Below are 21,279 nucleotides of genomic sequence, written 5' to 3' on the forward strand. Positions count from 1 at the left end.
GGGAGGGAAGAAGGGGAAGGGTTGGGTATACGCACTGGTGGTAATACCAAAATGAAAATTTCAATGTCATACCAATGTTTTATTTAGTTCAAAGGGGAAAAAAAGAGTGTGAAGGGGTTATTAAAAAACCAGAAAAATTACTATTGTTTGTGTATGAGTGTTTGTGCGGGGGGGAGGGGGGGGGGGGAACCATCAGTTTCCTCAACGAATGACGCTTAACCAAGTAACCATACGAGAAGTGCGAAGCACGGGTAAATCAAACAACATTTTTTGTTTTAAAATGTATAATTTTATTGATCAATTTTTATTACAAGAACTGTGTTAGCAACAACAAAAAAAATATGTACCTTTCCTTTTTTTCAACAGCTCTGCAATTGTTAAATGTATTGTACATATTTGTTCCAATTGTCAATAATTTAAAACTGTACACTTGAGACAAAGCTAGAAGCGTTACGAGTAATAATTACAAATGGTCCTTCTTTATACAGGTACCCAGTGGCGTTGGCAGTAATTGGTATTGGGGTGGGGGAGTTCCCTATATACATACATGTATATTTAAATACAAAAACACACACACTCACGTATTATATATATATATATATATATATATATATATATATAATACATACATACATATATATATATATATATATTTATTTATATATATATAATTGTGTGCGTGTGTGGTTTCGTATATATATATATATATATATATATATATATATATATATATATATATATATATATATATATATATATATATATAATTGTGTGCGTGTGTGCGTGCGTGCATGTGAGTGTTTGAGACGAGCCCACCGTCGCCAATATCCTAACGTGAGACAACTCTCATGATTGACAGCAACATAGCAGGGTAGGTTATAACTCATTTAACACTTCCCTGCCGACACCAATGAAGGCATCTAAATCGTGCATTAAAAAGGCTGTGTCTCTTTCAGACATTTTTCTCCGAGGGTGGGGGTATTGGTTCCTTACGGGCGGCGAACACTGGTTAAAATAAAAAAAAATGTGTGTGTGCTTAGGGGCGATAGTGATTCCTCCCCCCCCCCCCCCTCGATGAGATGCCTGAAAGAAACTCGATCAAAGTGTGAAGCGCTAGCTGTTGTACAGGAGTCAGTCAGTCGTGTCGGCCTGGAACTTCCCGCCCAGTATCTTGCGGTGGTTCATCATCTTGACGAAGTTGCGCATGCGCGTGAACTGCTGGTACTCGCTGTTGATGACGTCATCGTACCGGCGCAGCTGGACCGTGAGGTCACCGAAGGTCAAGTTGCCACCGGACAGCCGGTTCCGGCCTTCCACCGTGCTGGTAGTTATAATCCACCTGCCGATGTAAGGTTGGTGGATTAACGCTCAACAAATAATCAGTGTGATTTGGGAGGGGGGGGGGGGGTGGATTTAAGGTTAACAAATTAAAAAATTTAGTATTTAAAAAAAAAAAAAATGACGGTAAAAAAAAAAAATCAGTATTAAAATTTTAAATAACGGTAAAAAAAATAATCAATATTAAAAAAATTAACTTAAAAAGCGTTTAAAATAATATTCCTTCCATCACAAATAAAATGGTAATTTAATTAAATCTTTTAATGGGGAAACAACTCATCGTAATTTAATACTGGTGTAATTAAGTGCTAATGTGGTAATGATTTACAGCAGGAAGGTTAAACAATAAACATTCGAGTCTTAAATTTCATTTTTTTATAGCTAAAACTTTTTGTAGGTACACAATATCTCCCTACTCAAAACAATATTTAAAAAAAAAATACGTTGAATATAGGGCTGGTAAGTAGGTCACCAGTTCTACGGCTCAATAAAACCTGCATGAGCCAAAGAACTTACCAGCCCTATAGAGAAGAGATTGGTGAGCAATTCTCTCTCACAACAGGACCAATTAACAGGACCAATTGTACACAATTGAATCAGAAACTACTTGATATAAACATTCTTTTTACTTGACTTCACTAATGATTAAACAGACTGTAGCACACAATACAACTACACAACAACATAACACTTGATAAAACTACGTAGCCAAACAACACACACTGTAACTCAACATAAACAGTGTAATTCAACATATTAAAACACTATAAATCAAAACAACAAAATAAAAACAACTTCAAATGCACAAAAACTAACCGTGCTGAACAATAAGACACGACCACTTTACAACTTCAGCAACACAAAAACACACAACTTGATGATCACACACAAAAAACACACCATTGGACCACACAATTATACAACCCCCACAACTCGACCACCTAATCCAAAACAACCACTAGTCGTACCCACACATCTTTTTACCTAACTCCCCCCTCCCCCTCCCACCCACACCCCCCCCACACACACACTAATCTGTTACACATGATTGATCAAATAACCCCCTACCTTTAACTTAAACCCACTTACCTGTTATACGTATCTAATTAAAAAAACACCTCTCTACTTTTACTTGACCCCACGTTGTAGGCCTAGCCAAGTGTACCCCAGGTACCAAACAACACTTTTACCTGTTATATAAATCTCATCAAATACCTCCCTCCCTTCCACCTTTAGCTAACTGACACTTAACTGTTATACATCCAATAATCCCTTCCCCACTTTTACCCTTCCACACTTAACTATTATACATAGCTTATCTAATACCCTCTTCCACTTGTACCTGGGACGTAGTGGTCTAGCAGTAGAGAGGTCGAATCCGGTCCAAAACAGTATACCATCCAGCTAGCTTTGACGTGTACATACTATCCCTTCACAGAACTCTACTTCACTTGCCCAGTCAGGTTTGAAAAGGAACTTAACTTCTACCTGAACCCCCCCCCCCCCCACAATTACCTATTATACATATCTTATCAAATACCCCTCTTTTCCATATTTACCTGACCCCCCCCCCCACTTACCTGTTATACATGTCGGAGGAGCTGTTGTAAATGGCCCTGTGATCAAACTTTATACCCCCCCCCCCACCTTACCTGTTATACATGTCCGAGGAGCTGCTGTAAATGGCCCTGTGATCAAACTTTATACCACCCCACCCCACATTTACCTGTTATACATATCTGAGGAGCTGTTGTAAATGGCCCTGTGATCAAACTTTATACCACCCCACATTTACCTGTTATACATATCTGAGGAGCTGTTGTAAATGGCCCTATAATCAAACTTTATACCCCCCCCCCACATTTACCTGACCCCCCCCCCCCCACATTTACCTGTTATACATGTCCGAGGAGCTATTGTATATGGCCCTGTGATCAAACTTTATACCACCCCACATTTACCTGTTATACATATCAGGGGAGCTATTGTAGATGGCCCTATGATCAAACTTTATACCACCCCCCATTTACCTGACCCCCTACTTACCTGTTATACATGTCCGATGAGCTATTGTAGATGGCCCTATAATCAAACTTTATACCACCCCCACATTTACCTGACCCCCCTACTTACCTGTTATACATGTCCGAGGAGCTATTGTAGATGGCCCTATGATCAAACTTTATACCGACCAGCTTCACCTGTGTACGACAAGAATAGAATGAGTTAATCCCAAGGATTAGCAGACATGACATCATCATTATCCTAAGATGTAAATTGTCATACTCTTTATAACACAGACTCTGCATCAATGTACAAATCAGTTGTATGTATGGGTAGTATCAGTTGAAACTACACAAAAAAAAATTTCTCTGTTGAATTAGTTTAAGTATTGGGTGTTGCTGCATATACAACATCAATCAGACGGAGTTTTTCAATGAATTGAATGAATCACATGGAGCAAAGGGCTGCATGAATTGGGCTAGAGGAGTAAAGGGCTACAGACATTGGTCTAGAGGAGTAAAGGGCTACAGACATTGGGCTAGAGGAGCAAAGGGCTACAGAAATTGGGCTAGAGGAGCAAAGGGCTACAGACATTGGGCTAGAGGAGTAAAGGGCTACAGAAATTGGGCTAGAGGAGCAAAGGGCTACAGACACACCTCTCTAGCTGAGATGAGACAAAGGGCTACAGATACACCTCTCTAGCTGAGATGAGCAAAGGGCTTTAGACACACCTCTCTAGCTGAGATAAACAAAGGGCTTCAGACACACCTCTCTAGCTGAGATAAACAATAGGGCTACAGACACACCTCTCTAGCTGAGATAAACAAAGGGCTTCAGACACACCTCTCTAGCTGAGATGAGCAAAGGGCTTCAGACACACCTCTCTAGCTGAGATGAGCAAAGGGCTTCAGACACACCTCTCTAGCTGAGATGAGCAAAGGGCTTCAGACACACCTCTCTAGCTCAGATAAGCAAAGGGCTACAGACACACCTCTCTAGCTGAGATAAACAAAGGGCTACAGACACACCTCTTTAGCTGAGATAAGCAAAGGGCTTCAGACACACCTCTCTAGCTGAGATAAACAAAGGGCTACAGACACACCTCTTTAGCTGAGATGAGCAAAGGGCTACAGACACACCTCTCTAGCTGAGATAAACAACGGGCTACAGACACACCTCTCTAGCTGAGATAAGCAACCAAACTAGAGGGACAAACGGCTGCAGACACCTCTCCAGTGGACTAGATGGGCTAAGGGCTACAGACTAGACAGCTCGCTACTAAACTCGATTTTTTTTGTATTATGGTTTTGTGCTTGTTTCTAATTGTAATACAAGAACAAATTCTCATATCTGCTTGATTGTTATTTTAGTCAATTAAATAATTTTTTTTTATTTCTTTTTTTTTATTGCCTCAAACATGTAATATTACCTTGCCATGTTTGTTTTAGCATTACAGTTTTCATCATCGGTTTGAGAGGACTGACTCATATTTACAATAATAATACTTCTTTCCCACATGTACTTTCATTCATTGAAGATGGTTTACTTATACATGACATTGTTATAAAACGTAGAATTCCAATTGTACCTACAATCCTGAATTTGTAATGTTTTGTTTAATGGTGTTTCAATGTTAGTAAATGTAATATTTTTTTTGCCTCAAATAAGTAATTTACAGCGTCAGTTTGCCTTGCATGTTCGCTCTAGAATTACAGTTTTCATCATCGGTTTGTGAGGACTGATAAAGATTTACAATAGTAATATTTCTTTCTCACTTGTAGCCTACTTTCATTCATTTAGGATGGTTTACTTATACATAGATCTAATACAAAACGTTTAATTAAAAAAGATTGGGTTTTAAAAAAAAAAACACCTGAAAATGCAAATGTGTTGATAAATTCGAAAAAGTCTCGAGTTCAAACCCTCTGGCACATAAGGCTCGATCCCCTCCAACACTAATTATTAGGAACGAAGAAGAAGAAGAAGCTACTGTGTAATTAAATTATATAAATCTCGTTTCGCTCTGTTAACACTATTGTTAGTAGTATATTGGAAAGCAAAGGTTCTTATTAAAATTTCTTTAATTAAGATATTAATCTAGCTATTGGTTTAATGTTTTAATTACAGTTGAATATAGTTTTAAAATCTACTCAGATATATATATATATATATATTATATCATGAATTAATCTATGACTTATATATAGCATGTTCAATGCAGCAATAAATATAAATCAATAATTAGAATTTTGTTAACTACAGAATTTATCTTTAACTTTTAAGAATATAGATATTAGGACCTAGGTTGCTTCCCTTGGATATTAGAAATGTTAATAATACAATGTAAAAATTCAATACAAAAACAATACTTAAAAATTTCCAGCGATGTATTGTATCAAAACTAATGAGCCATTGATTACTGATATTAGGAGTTATATACATTTATATATAGGCTTTATATATATATAGGCTATATATATATAGGCTATATATATATATATATAGAGAGAGAGAGAGAGAGACACACAGAGAGAGACAGAGAGAGACAGAGAGAGACAGACAGATACGGAAAAACTAGACTAAAGCCAGCCGTATATTCTAGATTCTAGCTCTATCTTGATCCTAGAATTTATTGCCAATAATGAGTTTCTAAACTAAACTATTTCAGGCCTTAATTATTTTATATAAATCTTTGTTTAGCTATGGAATTGGCTAATTTGGGATACAATTTCATTTTGAAATAATAGGGCCTATTCGCGTAACTCAAGTTTCTAAGTAAAGTATTCTGCACTTAAAAGTTGAAGTGCCTAAATAGCTGCAATGATAGTGAAATAGTTACCAAGCGGGTGGTACGTGTTTGAGACATACCCCGTCATTGTCAATTTTTTTTTCACTTATTTTTAGATGTGAATGATAAAGTAGCCTATCGGGACTTGGCGGGGACACGGAGCAGGTGAAGTAGAGTATACCTGTTTGTGTTTTTTCGGCATATGAAGGATTAGTGTGGTCAGACCCGTGCTCAGCCGAAATAGGTGTTTTTAAAAGACACAAACACATAACTACCATCGAACAGCCGGGGTTTTAACAAAACAATTTAAGTCTCTTAATTTTAAGTCTCTTAATCAGTGTGTACATTTAATATGGTGTTGTGTTGACTAATAATGTATATAATTTGGTTTTAATTTTTCTAATAGGTATTGGTAGTCTATGTTATTTTAAATGTGTCCGGATTTTTTTTTAGCTATTTAGTTATTTCTTTGCTTTGTCACTAATATCGTTCAACGTGTAGTTTTTTTTTTTTTTTTGGCTTTTCCGGGAATCCAGGAAGGAATTCCGGGAATGAATTTTTTTGGCCCACAATCATCATCGGAACTTGCTTAACATATTTGCTTTTGGAACTAGGTCCTCGATATTGCTTCGTTGAGGAGGGAGATACGACTTAAAGCTGCGGACACACATCGGACACACATCCATCCAGAACGAGTTAATAATCGCAATTGTCCGTATGGAAATTGCGCTAAAAACCAGAACATACACGGCATCCATTGAGATCCCTGAGACTAGACTACATCTACCTTCAGCTTAAATCCAAGCACGTCTCGTTAAAGAGCACAGAACAAGCAAGTTGTCCGCAAATTTAACCCGTACAGAACATGCATTTGAAAACAAAGATACAGAGATAAAGAATAAAAGATCCACGTAGAGACCAAGACACAGGACTAAGAACACACATTGTCGACTGCGAATAAACTCACGATGATGAAAGGCTCAAAGGCGGAGAGACAATACAGATTTAATCGAAATTTTAATAACCTAATTTTTTATAAAGAAAATATATACTGTCATAGTGCTCTTGCTCCCCCACCCGGAAATTTAAGTAAGCCCCCCCCCCCTTCTCCGAAAGTTTTAAGTGCTTACCCTACCCCAAGCACAAATAATTATCATTAAAAAAATTTAAAAAACCTACGTTTTCTGATTGAACTAAAAAGTAGAAAATAATGCTATACATCACAATAATGCAAGCGATCACTCTACTATAAGCGATCGCAAACTGCGTGCGCATTTATGACAAAAATCACAAGTGCCGCATCAGTTCGTTCTTTCTGCTTAGCAAGACGAGAGGACCCTTTCTTGTTCTGTCTCAATCGCACGAGCAGTTTGATGACGCACTTTTGCTTTACGAGAGACACTATGTTCTTCTGTCTCATCGTTAAAGCAGCAGATTTTCGGTTTCGATCTTTTTCAAGGGAAAGTACCGAAGGTTGTTTTTTATCAAATTATAATTACTCAGGTTATGTCCCTTTTTTGTACAAAATCAATAGCAGTCTAAAATGATCAATAAAAGTGTTTCCATGGATCAATTTAGTATAATAATAATTGAATATTGTATTGTCATCGGAAACAAAGCTTCCCTGTAAATTTAAGCGCGCTAGCTAAATGGGAGTGCCCGAAATTTTGATCGCAAGATTTGATGGAAAAACAAACAGACGCGAAAGCAAGTTAAAGAAAACGTGGGAAAATAACAGAAAAACACTGTTTATTGTGTTCACTGAAATGACAAAATTATTCATTTTTTAGATACCAAGTTTTTGACCCGGGAAGATAATCATTTGTTTATTCACAAGAGGAACAAAATGCCAAAAGATGAAAATTATCGCACTATCGTATTAAACCCCATTATTCTATCAGTTTATTTACATGAATCATGCCAAATAGTCTTTGACAATGCTGTCCTTAAGTAATCTAGAAAAAAAATAATTTTAAAATGTTGTTCTAGGCATCTTCCACCCCAATCAGTGTTTCTTCCAGACTTTTTTCTCCATAGCGAGGGGGGGGGGGGGGGCACTTGATATTTTCGGGAAGGGGGGGACATTTTCCGGGGAGTGGGGGTGGGCTGTAGACTTTCTTTGGAGGGGGGAGAAGCCTGGAAGAAACTCGGACCCCTGTAAGGTAGAGCCGAACAGTGTGTAAAGATTGAAAGGTTTCGATTGATTCCACAGGAATTAATATCGAGAAACCGAATAGGCACAAGAAAACTCGATCGAGGCCGAAGGGCAGGGGTGAGGAGACGCTCTTCAAACAGATCGAAGTTGGGATTAGATCTTGACCGAACTTCGTTGGGTCCTTTATTGAAACTTTTTTTTTTAAGTTTGTTTCTTTAGGATGGTGGTAGAATCAGTGATCTTCTGTGTTAAAGTAAAGAAGGATAATATGGATATATTATTGAGAGTAAAAGAGTCAGAAAAAGATAGCGTCATTGAAAATAACGGATAAGGTGACAGGACAAATGATCTCAGACAAAATATCCTATACAGCATATCCTAGACAAAATAGCCTAGGCTGATACATGTAATCAAGCCTTAGCTAATACATGTAATCAAGCCCAGTCCCCATAATCTAATCAAGCCTAAGCTAATACATCTAATCAAGCCCAGTCCCCATAATCTAATCAAGCCTAAGTTAATACATCTAATCAAGCCCAGTCCCCATAATCTAATCAAGCCTAAGTTAATACATCTAATCAAGCCCAGTCCCCATAATCTAATCAAGCCTAAGCTAATACATCTAATCAAGCCTAAGCTAATACATCTAATCAAGCCTAAGCTAATACATCTAATCAAGCCTAAGCTAATACATCTAATCAAGCCCAGTCCCCATAATCTAATCAAGCCTAAGCTAATACATCTAATCAAGCCTAAGCTAATACATCTAATCAAGCCCAGTCCCCATAATCTAATCAAGCCTAAGCTAATACATCTAACCAAGCCCAGTCCCCATGATCTAATCAAGCCTAAGCTAATACATCTAACCAAGCCCAGTCCCCATAATCTAATCAAGCCTAAGTCATTTAGTCACGTATAGGAGATCTGAGTGGATGGGGTGACCTGTGGATCGAAACACACGACTTGGGGCCGGGGGTTTTAGTAGGCAAGTATCAGCCCCCCCCCCCACCACACACACACACACACACACAAACACACATACAAACATAATTGCGCCATTTCTCGTTGCATGTTTGTACAACGGGCGTTTGAAAAACATTGTTTTGACATATCGACACATTTTTTTTTCCGCCTCAGACATGTAATTTACAGCGTCAGTTGTGTGTTCGCTTTAGTATTACAGTTTTCATCATCGGCTTGTGAGGACTGATACAGATTTACAATAGTAATATTTCTTTCTTACTTGTAGCCTACTTTCATTCATTTAAGATGGTTTACTTATACATAGATCTAATACAAAAACGTCTAAATATTAATAAAAAAAAACAACCTAAAAATGCAAATGTGTAATTAAATGATAATTCAAGGGATTATTTTCCCTCGGCGTGGTGGGTGAGGAGGGGGGTAGAATTTGGGTTTTTAAGTTGAGCTGAAATAAATTTGCGATTACAGAGAATTAAAATTATACAAATTTTAAGCAATCTGAAAAGTTATGTTATTACAATGTGACACATCAAAGCAAACATTCTTCCCTTCCAAACACCTATATCTATAGAGTCCTCAAACATTTTTTTTATTAATTCAATTGTTTTAAACATTTAAATAAGTAATAACAGGGGCGTAGCGAGGGGGGGGGGGGGTGCGGACCGCACCGGGTGACACCATTTAGCGGGGTGACACCAAGGCAAAAAAAAAGCCAAATATATGGAGAAAAAGTTGAGGGGGTGCAAATCGAAAGTTTGAGGGGGGGGGGGGGGGGGGTGCAAATCGAAAACTTGAGGGAGGGGTGCAAATCGAAAGTTTGAGGGGGGAGGGGTGCTAATCGAAAATTTGAAAGTTTGTCCCCGGGAAGGGTCGCTACGCCTCTGGGGAAGGGTGACACTATTAAGTGCCGCACCGGGTGACACCCGACCTCGCTACGCCACTGAGTAATTATAATTTGTTTGATAGTTTTACGTATAACTAAAGCGATTATACATGTATTATGGTACCGCACAAGCATCAATTACAACTTAATTTTTTTATGCCTTTTTAAATTAAATATTTATGACTATTAACAGTTCGTTGTTTTAAATATAATAAAAACAATTAAAATTAAAATAACTGAATAATACTGGACACAGTTGATTAAAAATTGTAAATGTTCACTTTTGATAAGAAAAGAACGTATCTTTTATTTTGATTACTGTTGAATTTATTTGAATTTTAACGATTTTTTAAGAACATAGCTATAGGTATTGTCCCTTGGATACATAATAACTTCGTTTAATATTCAACGTACAACACTTTTATTGCTCAACAATGTTATTAAAATATGATATACTTCGCTTTTTAAGTGTGGCTATTCTAAAGATTAATATAAGTGTATTTTAATATTGTTCAAATATTTAAAGGTTTACTTTGTTCTTCAGTTACACTTCCCAATTAGGGAACCAATGTCTTAGAGAATCACCTTTAGCATAGTCAGTATTTCTTCTAGGCATCTCTTCTGAGGGGCATAGGACCCCCCCCCCCCCCCAAAGAAAGTCTACCCCCCCCCCCCGAACGAAATGGAATTTATATAGAAAATTTATACTTTTAACAGTGTCCGCCCCCCCCCCCCCCCCCTGAGAAATAAGGCTGGAAGAAACACTGAGCATAGTTACAGCTCAAAGGACCACTTCTCTTCCGGGTGTTTTGTCAATCTAATTTTGTTGTTGTTAGATTGTAACTATTATTCGTGGGCGGGTTTACAAAAGTGATCTGTCCGCCTAACCCATAACATCTGTCACCCTTACTCTACCCCCCCCCCCCTATCCAACACACTCACCTCTGTCCTCTTACGTTACAAACGACTGACACACCCCCTACCCAACCCACGTAACATACACACCTCTAACCCTCTCCCCCAAACACACTCAACATACTCCTCCAACCCACTTACCCTACACAACTCTAACCCTCTCCCCCAAACACACTCAACATACTCCCCCAACCCACTTACCCTACACACCTCTGACCAACCCCCGCCCCCACCAACTCACTATCCCTACACACCTCTAACCCTCTCCCCCAAACACACTCAACATACTCCCCCAACCCACTTACCCTACACAACTCTGACCATCCCCCCCCCCCTCCCCAACACACTCACTTTTGTCCACTTACCCTCACCCCCAACCCACTTACCCTACACACATCTGACCAACCCCCGCCCCCACCAACCCACTTACCCTATACATCGCTGACCCACCCCCAACCCACTAACCCTACACGACTCTGACCCCTCCACCCCCCCCCAACCCACTAACCCTACACGACTCTGACCCCTCCACCCCCACCAACCCACTAACCCTACACGACTCTGACCCCTCCACCCCCACCAACCCACTAACCCTACACACCTCTGACCACCCCCAACCCACTAACCCTACACGACTCTGACCCCCCACCCACCCCAACCCACTTACCCCACACACCTCTGACCACCCCAACCCACTTACCCTACACACCTCTGACCCCCCCCCCCACACCCACCAAACCATTTACCCTACTCATCGCTGACCCCCCCCCCACCCCCCCCCCCCCACTCCCCCACCCCCCCCCCCCACTCACCTCCGGGCACGTCTTGAGCAGGTCCCCCAGCTGTTGCTTGACGTCCGAGTGGTTCAGTAGAGTCCCGAGTACCTCAAAACACACGGCGTTGGGCTGGGGCTCTGGCGGTCCCAGGAACTTGCCCACGTTGCGGTTTTTCTTGCTCACCTGTTGCGAGATAACAATTTTAACCCTCTTACTACCGATCTTAAAAATCTATTTCTACTTTAAAACTGGGTACACACGCACTATCTAAGTAATTTATCATGCTCACCTTAATTAATACCGGATCTTTTTGCAGGTTGATTTCAATTTTCTTTGCGACTTGTTCCAATTTTCCAGTGACAAGCCCAGTTAGGTCAATCCTAGTTCCTTTACTAGGGGCAATAAGATATCATATATATATATATATATATATATATATATATATATATATATATATATATATATATATATATATATATATGTGCGTGTGTGTATATACATATGTGTACGTGTGGGTGTGGGTTTGTGCGCGTGCATATTCATATGCGTGTATGTGTGTGTGAATGTGTATTTGCATGTGTGTGAGCTTGTGAGAAACTCACTATATAACCTTTCGGTAATTTTTTTTTATTCATTTAAGCAATAATGTAACGATAATTTTCAAATAAAACAAAGAATAAAGAAAGAATAAAGAAAGAATAAAGAAAGAATAAAGAAAGAATAAAGAAAGAATAAAGAAGAATAAAGAAAGAATAAAGAAAGAATAAAGAAAGAATAAAGAAAGAATAAAGAAAGAATAAAGAAAGAATAAAGAAAGAATAAAGAAAGCATAAAGAAATAAAGAAAGAATTTAAAAAGAATAAAGAAAGAATAAAGAAAAAATAAAGAAGAATAAAGAAAGAATAAAGAAAGAATAAAGAAAGAATAAAGAAAGAATAAAGAAAGAATAAAGAAAGAATAAAGAAAGAATAAAGAAAGAATAAAGAAAGAATAAAGAAAGAATAAAGAAAGAATAAAGAAAGAATAAAGAAAGAATAAAGAAAGAATAAAGAAAGAATAAAGAAAGAATAAAGAAAGAATAAAGAAAGCATAAAGAAATAAAGAAATAATTTAAAAAGAATAAAGAAAGAATAAAGAAAGAATATAGAAGAATAAAGAAAGAATAAAGAAAGAATAAAGAAAGAATAAAGAAAGAATAAAGAAAGAATAAAGAAAGAATAAAGAAAGAATAAAGAAAGAATAAAGAAAGAATAAAGAAAGAATAAAGAAAGAATAAAGAAAGAATAAAGAAAGAATAAAGAAAGAATAAAGAAAGAATAAAGAAAGCATAATGAAATAAAGAAATAATTTAAAAAGAATAAAGAAAGAATAAAGAAAGAATAAAGAAGAATAAAGAAAGAATAAAGAAAGAATAAAGAAAGAATAAAGAAAGAATAAAGAAAGAATAAAGAAAGAATAAAGAAAGAATAAAGAAAGAATAAAGAAAGAATAAAGAAAGAATAAAGAAAGAATAAAGAAAGAATAAAGAAAGAATAAAGAAAGAATAAAGAAAGAATAAAGAAAGCATAAAGAAATAAAGAAAGAATTTAAAAAGAATAAAGAAAGAATAAAGAAAAAAAAAAGAATAAAGAAAGAATGAAGAAAGAATAAAGAAAGAACAAGCACCCGTTTCCTTTAGCTTTCTTCTTCCGTTTGGCTTTGGACGGTTTCCTAAATCCTAGTTTCTGAAGTTCTTGTTGTGTCTCTTCAGACATGAGCAGTTCGTTCTGATTCCACAAGCCTAGTTTCTGGACAATGGTACCTATAAGGGCAACAATAGAATAATTTTAAAAATGTATCAGCTGAGCAGTTGGTTCTGATTTCATAAGCCGAGCATTTGGACAATGGAACCTATAAGGGCAACAATAGAATAATTTTAAAAATGTATCAGCTGAGCAGTTGGTTCTGATTTCATAAGCAAGCATTTGGACAATGGAACCTATAGGAGCAACAATAGAATAAGTTTTAAAATGTATCAGCATAACAGTTGGTTCTGGTTCCACAAGCCAAACTTCTGAACAATGGTACCTATAGGGACAACAATAGAATAACTTTAAAAATGTATCAGCTGGGCAGTTCGTTTTGATTCCATAAGCCTAGCTTCTGAACAATGGTACCTATAGGAGCAACAATAGAATAACAAAATGTATCAGCTGAGCAGTTCGTTCTGATTCCACAAGCCAAGTTTCTGGACAATGGTACCTATAGGGACAACAATAGAATAACAAAATGTATCAGCTGAGCAGTTCGTTTTGATTCCACAAGCCAAGCTTCTGAACAATGGTACATATAAGGGCAACAATAGAATAACTTTAAAAATGTATTAGCTGAGCAGTTCGTTTTGATTCCACAAGCCAAGCTTCTGAACAATGGTACCTATAGGAGCAACAATTGAACAACTTTAAAAATGCATTAGCTGAGCAGTTCGTTTTGATTCCACAAGCCAAACTTCTGGACAATGGTACCTATATTTTAGTCAAAAAGTTAAATACACTATTATAGAATAAATGAAGAGTAACGCTCAGTTACTTACAGTAACTGATATACATCATCAAGCTGAACATACTGCGTATACAGTAACATATAGACACTTAAATTAGCATACATTCAGATATAATTGCTTACAGTAAAAGTGTACAATATATTACCCTAAAATTCAAAAGCAAACAGTAAACTTCAGAGCTGATCAGACTTAAATCCGGATTCGAACTCGACTTTGGGGCTAGCAGTCGTATGTTCTACCATTCGACCACACCGTATCACAAATTACAATAACTTATATAAAAATCCAGTATACTACAGTATATTACAATAATATACATTCAATTACGATAAACCACAGTAGCATATATCAACGTGCATTAGCACCACAGTACCACAGTAATATATATATATATCAACGTACATTAATTAACATTAAGTACCACAGCAGAATATATCAACGTACATTAGCATACAGTACCACAGTAATATATATCACCGTACTTTAGAATATATTACCGCAGCAGCATATAGCAACGTACAATAGCATACAGTACCTCAGCAGCATACAGCAACGTACATGAACACACAGTACCACAGCAGCATCAGAGTTTCTTCCAGGCATCTCTTCGGAGGGGGGAGGGGGAGGGGGGGGCGGGGGGGGGTCTACCCCCCCCCCCCCCCCCCCCACGGAGAAAAATGTCTGGAAGAAACGCTGAGCAGCATATAGCAACGTGCATTAGCATACCGTACCACAGCAGCATACAGCAACATCAACCTACCCGCGGGGAGACTAACAGCTGAAACAGGCCTGTCCACAATGATCGCCTGCTTCTCCTTCGACCACCTCGGCAGCTCCACCTTCGTGTCCAAGCTGGCCGCACAGACCTCCAGACTGTCGGCGTCACCATCAGAGCTGGCGTCGTCGTCAGCGTCGTCTGGTAAAGATAGTCACGACGTTAGCAGAGTCAGAGATTTAAGCGGCGTCGTTTTTAATTACATGACTAATTTAATTTGATACATTAAATTTAAAATGATATTATTAAATTAAATGATAACTTAATCGATTCATTAAAAACGAGTTCAAATTGTATTGAATTAAAGCAAAAAATTGAATGATAAGTACATTTGATATTAAATTAAATGATAAACGTTTGCAAATGTGAAAAATCGGCAAAAACATTTGATCGGAAATGTGTTTGTTAACCAATTTGAAGATTATCATTCATTTACTAACAATTATTTATTAAAAAAAAAAGTTTTAAGTTTAATTGTAATATGCGTCATAGGAACGTCACATTAAACAGCTACATGATCTAGCTCAAAATGTCATACGTTAACTAAATATTTGGAGAATATATAGGTTGTCTTTCCCTTTCTAACAACTACGAGATTTTTTATAAAACCCAATTGTAATTGCTGTTAAAAAAATTCTCCAGTACCATTTTTTTTCCAGTAGATGCTTATCGGCCAGATTAGTGTTATTCAATTTCTATGACGTAAGTAAATACAACGATTGTGTGTTATGTACCTTACAAGCCCCCTTTTATTTCCATGAAAAGACTCAAAGACTAGATCGAGAACTGAACTCGAATCCTTCGTATCAGTAGTTAAACGCCCTACCACACGATCACGTTATTCCATGCTTTTCATTTTACTCTTCAAGTTGATAAAGTATAATTATGACATCGCCAATGCGCTGGTGAACTTTACTTTATTTGTCTTTTATTATCTAAATCCTTAAAATATGTTACTATGATTATGCAATAGTAGGCACAATGGCTGTTAATAAATGGATGAGATTTGTTTGCTTTATATACTCACTAAATTCGTCTCCCCTTCTAAAATCTGTTTCCTCTTTATTCTGTTCATCTTTATAAGGCGGAGACAACTGCGCACTATCCCGTCTAATTAAGCGACAGTTTTTTATAATATAAGGTTCGTAGGGTACAGGGGCTGGCTCGGGCGTGGCATGGGTGGACTTGATTGCTGCTGTCTGTATGGATATGGGGAACAGCGTTCTGTTGATGATGCTGCCCCGTCGTATGGAGAACACGCCGCTGAGGTTGGGTTCGATGCAGGAGAAGCGGCGTTCAAAGTTCCAGCCTTTACGCCGGGCCGTGTCGAATTTTTGCATGACGCCGGTGATTTGATTGGCGGTACGAAAAACGGGACCGCAGCTTGAAGGACGTGTTCTGACGTCTTGTGGGTCCGCGCTTGTGAACCCGTACCTGCTCCATAGAGGGAATTTGTCTCCTTCGCGAGATGTCGTCAGAGGCGTTGTCGGTTCGGATTGGGCCTGGGAGTTTTTTATCGCGGGGAAGAGTCCGGAATCGGATTCCAGACTTTCCGCGTTGCGGAGCGGGTAAAATCCGCTTGAAGGTCGTCCGAAGGTCACGCTTTTGGACCGGCTGTCGGGTCGTTTGAAGAAGCAGCTCGTGCCGCGTTTAAGACAGGGTTTGACTGTGACTTTGATGTCGGTGGTTTCGTCTGCAGCTAGAGACCTAGACGTGTCTTGTGGGGAGTTTGGTGAGACATCTGTATCTGTTGTCTCTGTTGGTTCGTCTAGTTCCTGCGCGGGATTTGAGGACAGCTGCAAGTCTTCCACTTCCGGAACCGCCCTCATAGCACTATCGTCTGCTATCCGCACGCTTTTCGCAGACCTGACTCGCCTCTCTCTAGTCGGATCCGTTCTGGAGACCTGATCCGTCTGCAGTTCCGGACAAGATTCCGCCAAGCCTGTATTAGCATCAACATTATCGGACGGTGGTTCCGCTGGAACTTCCGGTGTTTCCTGATCGTCTGGCACGCTGTCCTGGAACTGACTGGCAGACTCCTGGGCCTTTTTGACCAATATCCGCGTCAATATTTTACACTGGCTTAGTGTAGGCATGGCTGCTTGTGGGGGATATTCTGTGAATAAAAAATTGTTAGTTCAAAAGCCAGACTTTACAAACCTGAAAAAGTAATATGAAAGGAGGATAAATATTACTGCTTAAAGAATTTAGTTGTTTGCGAACATTATAATAACAACAGAGACGTAGCAATGGGAGGTCTGGGGAGAAGGGGACGCCAACCTTATTGGGGTTTCTGAACAGGTTTGAGAAATTAAACAAAAAATGTACATAGTCGAAGTTAAGAAAATATAATGTCACTTGACTTTACGGACTTAATTTAATTGTTTTCTACATTAACTGTTAAAGGCATAGCGATTGGTAAAAGCGTCCCCGGCCTTTCCAAGTTGATGAGGTGGAGGGGGGGGGGGTGCTCCTTTGAGGAATAAATATACTAATGGTTAGGAGGGGACGGGGGCGGCGCAAATTTGACAGTCCACCCGGGGTACGCCTCTGAATAACAAACTGTAATTTTTTAATTACTTGTACAAGTTGTATATGTAAAAGTATTTAGTAATTACAAACATTGTTACAAACGTACTAGGCGTGAGTATGGTTTTAGTTATAAAAGTGTTGATTAGTTGTAAGCATGTGTACTAAAGTTTTAGGTAGGTTTATGTGTTTAGTTACATCAACTCACACATACACACAAATTTGTGTGTGAAAACTACCGACAAAATCCGAGGCAACGCCAAAACTACAGGAAAATTTCATCTAAAACAAAATACAAATTAAATCTAAGTTTTTCCTACACTGTGGCTTTTGTTTGGTAACTCAAAATACAGACGGGTGGAGATCATTTTTTATGCTAAACAGTATGGAATGTATTAGGTGTAAGGAAGGTCACCATAGTGAAATAAATTTTTAAAAATTTGCCTGATGAAATCAACCAATGTAAATATATATATATATATATATATATATATATATATATATATATATATATATATATATATATATATATATATATATATAGAGAGAGAGAGAGAGAGAGAGAGAGAAAGATAGGTCTTTTATACTATATACTTACAGTGTTACAGCTAGTATTAGATTACACAAGCAGAAAGTACAGACGTAACCCAATAGCCTGATGTACAATGATGCTGGCATCAGGGAGCATGCAGTAGGTGTAGTCACATTACACACAACAGCCCACAACGAGGCTCCACATCACCAAGGATACTCCCATTAATAATGCACCAGCCTTTTCAAGCCCCGTCTCTCTATATACTTATTGTTAGGCTCTATCAGCTGTAGATTGAGCATTAGATATATGTAAATTGTAGAAGTGTAAGTATACTGAGTATATTGGATGGTACACAGTGGATTTTACAATGCCTTTTATGGGACCATGGTTTCAATGCCCTAGCTTCAGGGATACATGCAAACTTGTATATTGCTTAAGTTTTTAGTTGACTTATACATGTGTATATATAAATACATATACAAACATATATATATATATATATATATATATATATATATATATATATATATATATATCGGACCTACATTAAGCCTCAAGCCTTGTAGAGCGAGGCCGTTCTGCTCGTATCAATTAAAGAAGTCAGGTGAAATGGTTACATTCCAAGTATCAATATAAATGATACAGTTGTAGACATACTTAACTGTCATTGAGGGTTCATAAGGATGGCCATTTATACGTCACATAGTGGTCAAAATATGGTCGCACGGTAGCCATATAGAGGCCTTGCAGATGTCTATTAAAGGTCATACAGAGGACATAATTATAAAGGTCATGCAGTAGTAAAACAAAAAGTGATACATTGAACTTAGGGGAGTCATATATTTGAGAGAAATATTCAATGTAAACTAAACGAACAAACTCTATTATCTCAGTGTTTATAAAGTGAATTTTGTAATAGGGCTTGTCAGTCTCTTTGCTTCTCTTACTTAAAATTTCAAATCTCGTTAGCCAGGGTCAGATGAATTCTCAAAGATAATTATCAGTTTTTACGATTTTAAATAACTTAACAATAGCGTAAGTAACTTTCTTTCTTTTTTACCGATTTAATAAACATTTTCACAATTGGTTTGAAAAATACTAGCTGGCTAGTATGATAAGAAGTTGGTGACCTACTTACAAGCCCTATTGTGAACGTATTTAATAACATTTTTTAAAGTTCTTATTAGAGTTAACCCAGGTCTAATAGGTATCCAATAATAAACAAATACAACACAATTTATAGACACGAGTAGACACGTGACCTCAAAATCACCTGTCCGATCAAACATCTATCCACATTTAATGATCCAGTTCAAGAATGATGAATCACTTAAAACTGAAAGCCTTTAGGCTATTTATCTGATTTGTCTACATCTTCTAGAAAACCATCACCATCGGAAAATCGTTTTAGAAATGTCAGGTAAATGGTGACGAGTTAATCTTTACAGTCACATATTTATTGTCAATCAATTCTCTTTCAATACTTGTGGTGTTTTTTAATAATTTATGAACGTATTCGATTTATAGACTCCAGATACAGAAAGTTAAAATAAAATGAACTCACATTCCGTCCAGTGTTTGATATTTGAAAACAATTAGAAAAAGTGGTTAGGAATTATATTTTACTTGTTTTTACCTGATAAACTTGATTGCAAAATAGCTAGTGAAAAAAAACATTAATGTAAATGAGGGATAAACAATATAGTATTAGTGGCACTTGTCTATTGAATGTATAAAACTGTTTGGCATTAGGATTAGCACGTTGTAGTTGACCAGAGTTTCTTCCAGGCATCTTCGGGGGAGGGGGGTTGCCCCCCCCCACCCCAAAGAAAGCCTATCCCACACCAGCCCGACGAACAAAATGGAATTTTTATAATTTGGAAAGAAACACTGTAGTTGACTGAATTGAAGTTGTGAAATTTTCTCGGTTAGAGTTACTGTTTGAGTGTTTTAGGGCTGTAGTTAGGCTAATCTAGAATTGAATAACAATATACACGTATATTAATAGAGTTAGCCTTCACACCTAGACCTGAACCTGAACCAAATACTAACCTCTAGGACCGTTAGGGTTTTTCCTGACAATTGAAACTTTTGGGCTGAGGGTGGGGGGGAGGGGTTGGAACTGATAGTGGTTAAAGTATAACAATTTTATTTAAATTTAACAATTTTCTAGTTCGTCCAAGCAGGAGGGGATGGGGTAGACACGTTCTTAGGGCATTGTCGTCCGTCCGCCCCCCCCCCCCCCCACCTACACTCCCTCCCACGAGCGATGACTGAAAATACGCAGAAGATCATATATGTTGATTGATATATTTAACGACTACCAGACGCACAGAAAACAGGTAGGACTATTATTCCCGTCTCAAAGTTTCTATAGTCTATCATGCTACGTACCTCCTTTAAATCAATATCAAATTAAAATAACATTTTTTTTGGATATTTTTTATTTTATTTTATTTTTAAAACACTACAAGCTACAATGGCGTAAGAACTAGAGCACGACGTACCATCACAACACATGCGCATGCGCCAGCCGCCATTGCTTATAAACAATGCATGTACTCTCGACCACACGCGCTGTGTGATACGTGCTTAGAGGTAGTAGACGTAGCCCGCCCATAATAGCTTTAGCCCGCCCTGGGGAATAGTTTACGGGAGGCTTAGTTTTAAATCCTACGGGTCGTGTTTTTTTTTTTTTTTTTTTTTTTTTTTTATAGAGAAAGTCTCCAACAAACTAAATTAGAACAATGAATCGCATTTACAACATCACTTAAAGTTAAGAACATAGACCTAATAAAAATTTCAACATGAACTCTCTCTCTCTCTCTCTCTCTCTCTCTCTCTCTCTCTCTCTCTCTCTCTCTATATATATATATATATATATATATATATATATATATATATATATATATATATATATATATATGAGTAGACGAAGACGGCCTTCTATAAACCCCAAACGACAGATGATCACTGGAAGTCGAAATTAAGAATGTAGACTGCTACTTGGCTTTACAGAATTATTTAAGCTTTTCTTTTTTTTTTAAACACTAGG

At 37.7% G+C, this 21,279-nt stretch overlaps 1 protein-coding gene across 1 annotated transcript; it reads right to left on the bottom strand.

Moving 5' to 3' along the window:
- Positions 1 to 1,116: 1,116 nt before the first annotated feature.
- On the bottom strand, positions 1,117 to 18,372 carry LOC131956566 (uncharacterized). The gene is made up of 8 exons (XM_059321086.1): positions 18,288 to 18,372; positions 16,188 to 17,276; positions 15,146 to 15,301; positions 13,509 to 13,644; positions 12,133 to 12,235; positions 11,880 to 12,026; positions 3,472 to 3,539; positions 1,117 to 1,339 (listed from the first exon to the last, which is right to left on the bottom strand). The coding sequence occupies exons 2-8, from the start codon at positions 17,254 to 17,256 to the stop codon at positions 1,132 to 1,134; spliced, it is 1,887 nt and encodes a 628-aa protein (XP_059177069.1). The 5' UTR covers positions 17,257 to 17,276; positions 18,288 to 18,372; the 3' UTR covers positions 1,117 to 1,131.
- Between the last annotated feature and the right edge of the window lie 2,907 nt (positions 18,373 to 21,279).

This window comes from Physella acuta, unplaced genomic scaffold, assembly GCF_028476545.2.
Source record: "Physella acuta isolate Inbredline_101_S28 unplaced genomic scaffold, ASM2847654v3 ptg001160l, whole genome shotgun sequence".
Classification (NCBI taxonomy): Eukaryota; Metazoa; Mollusca; class Gastropoda; family Physidae; genus Physella; species Physella acuta.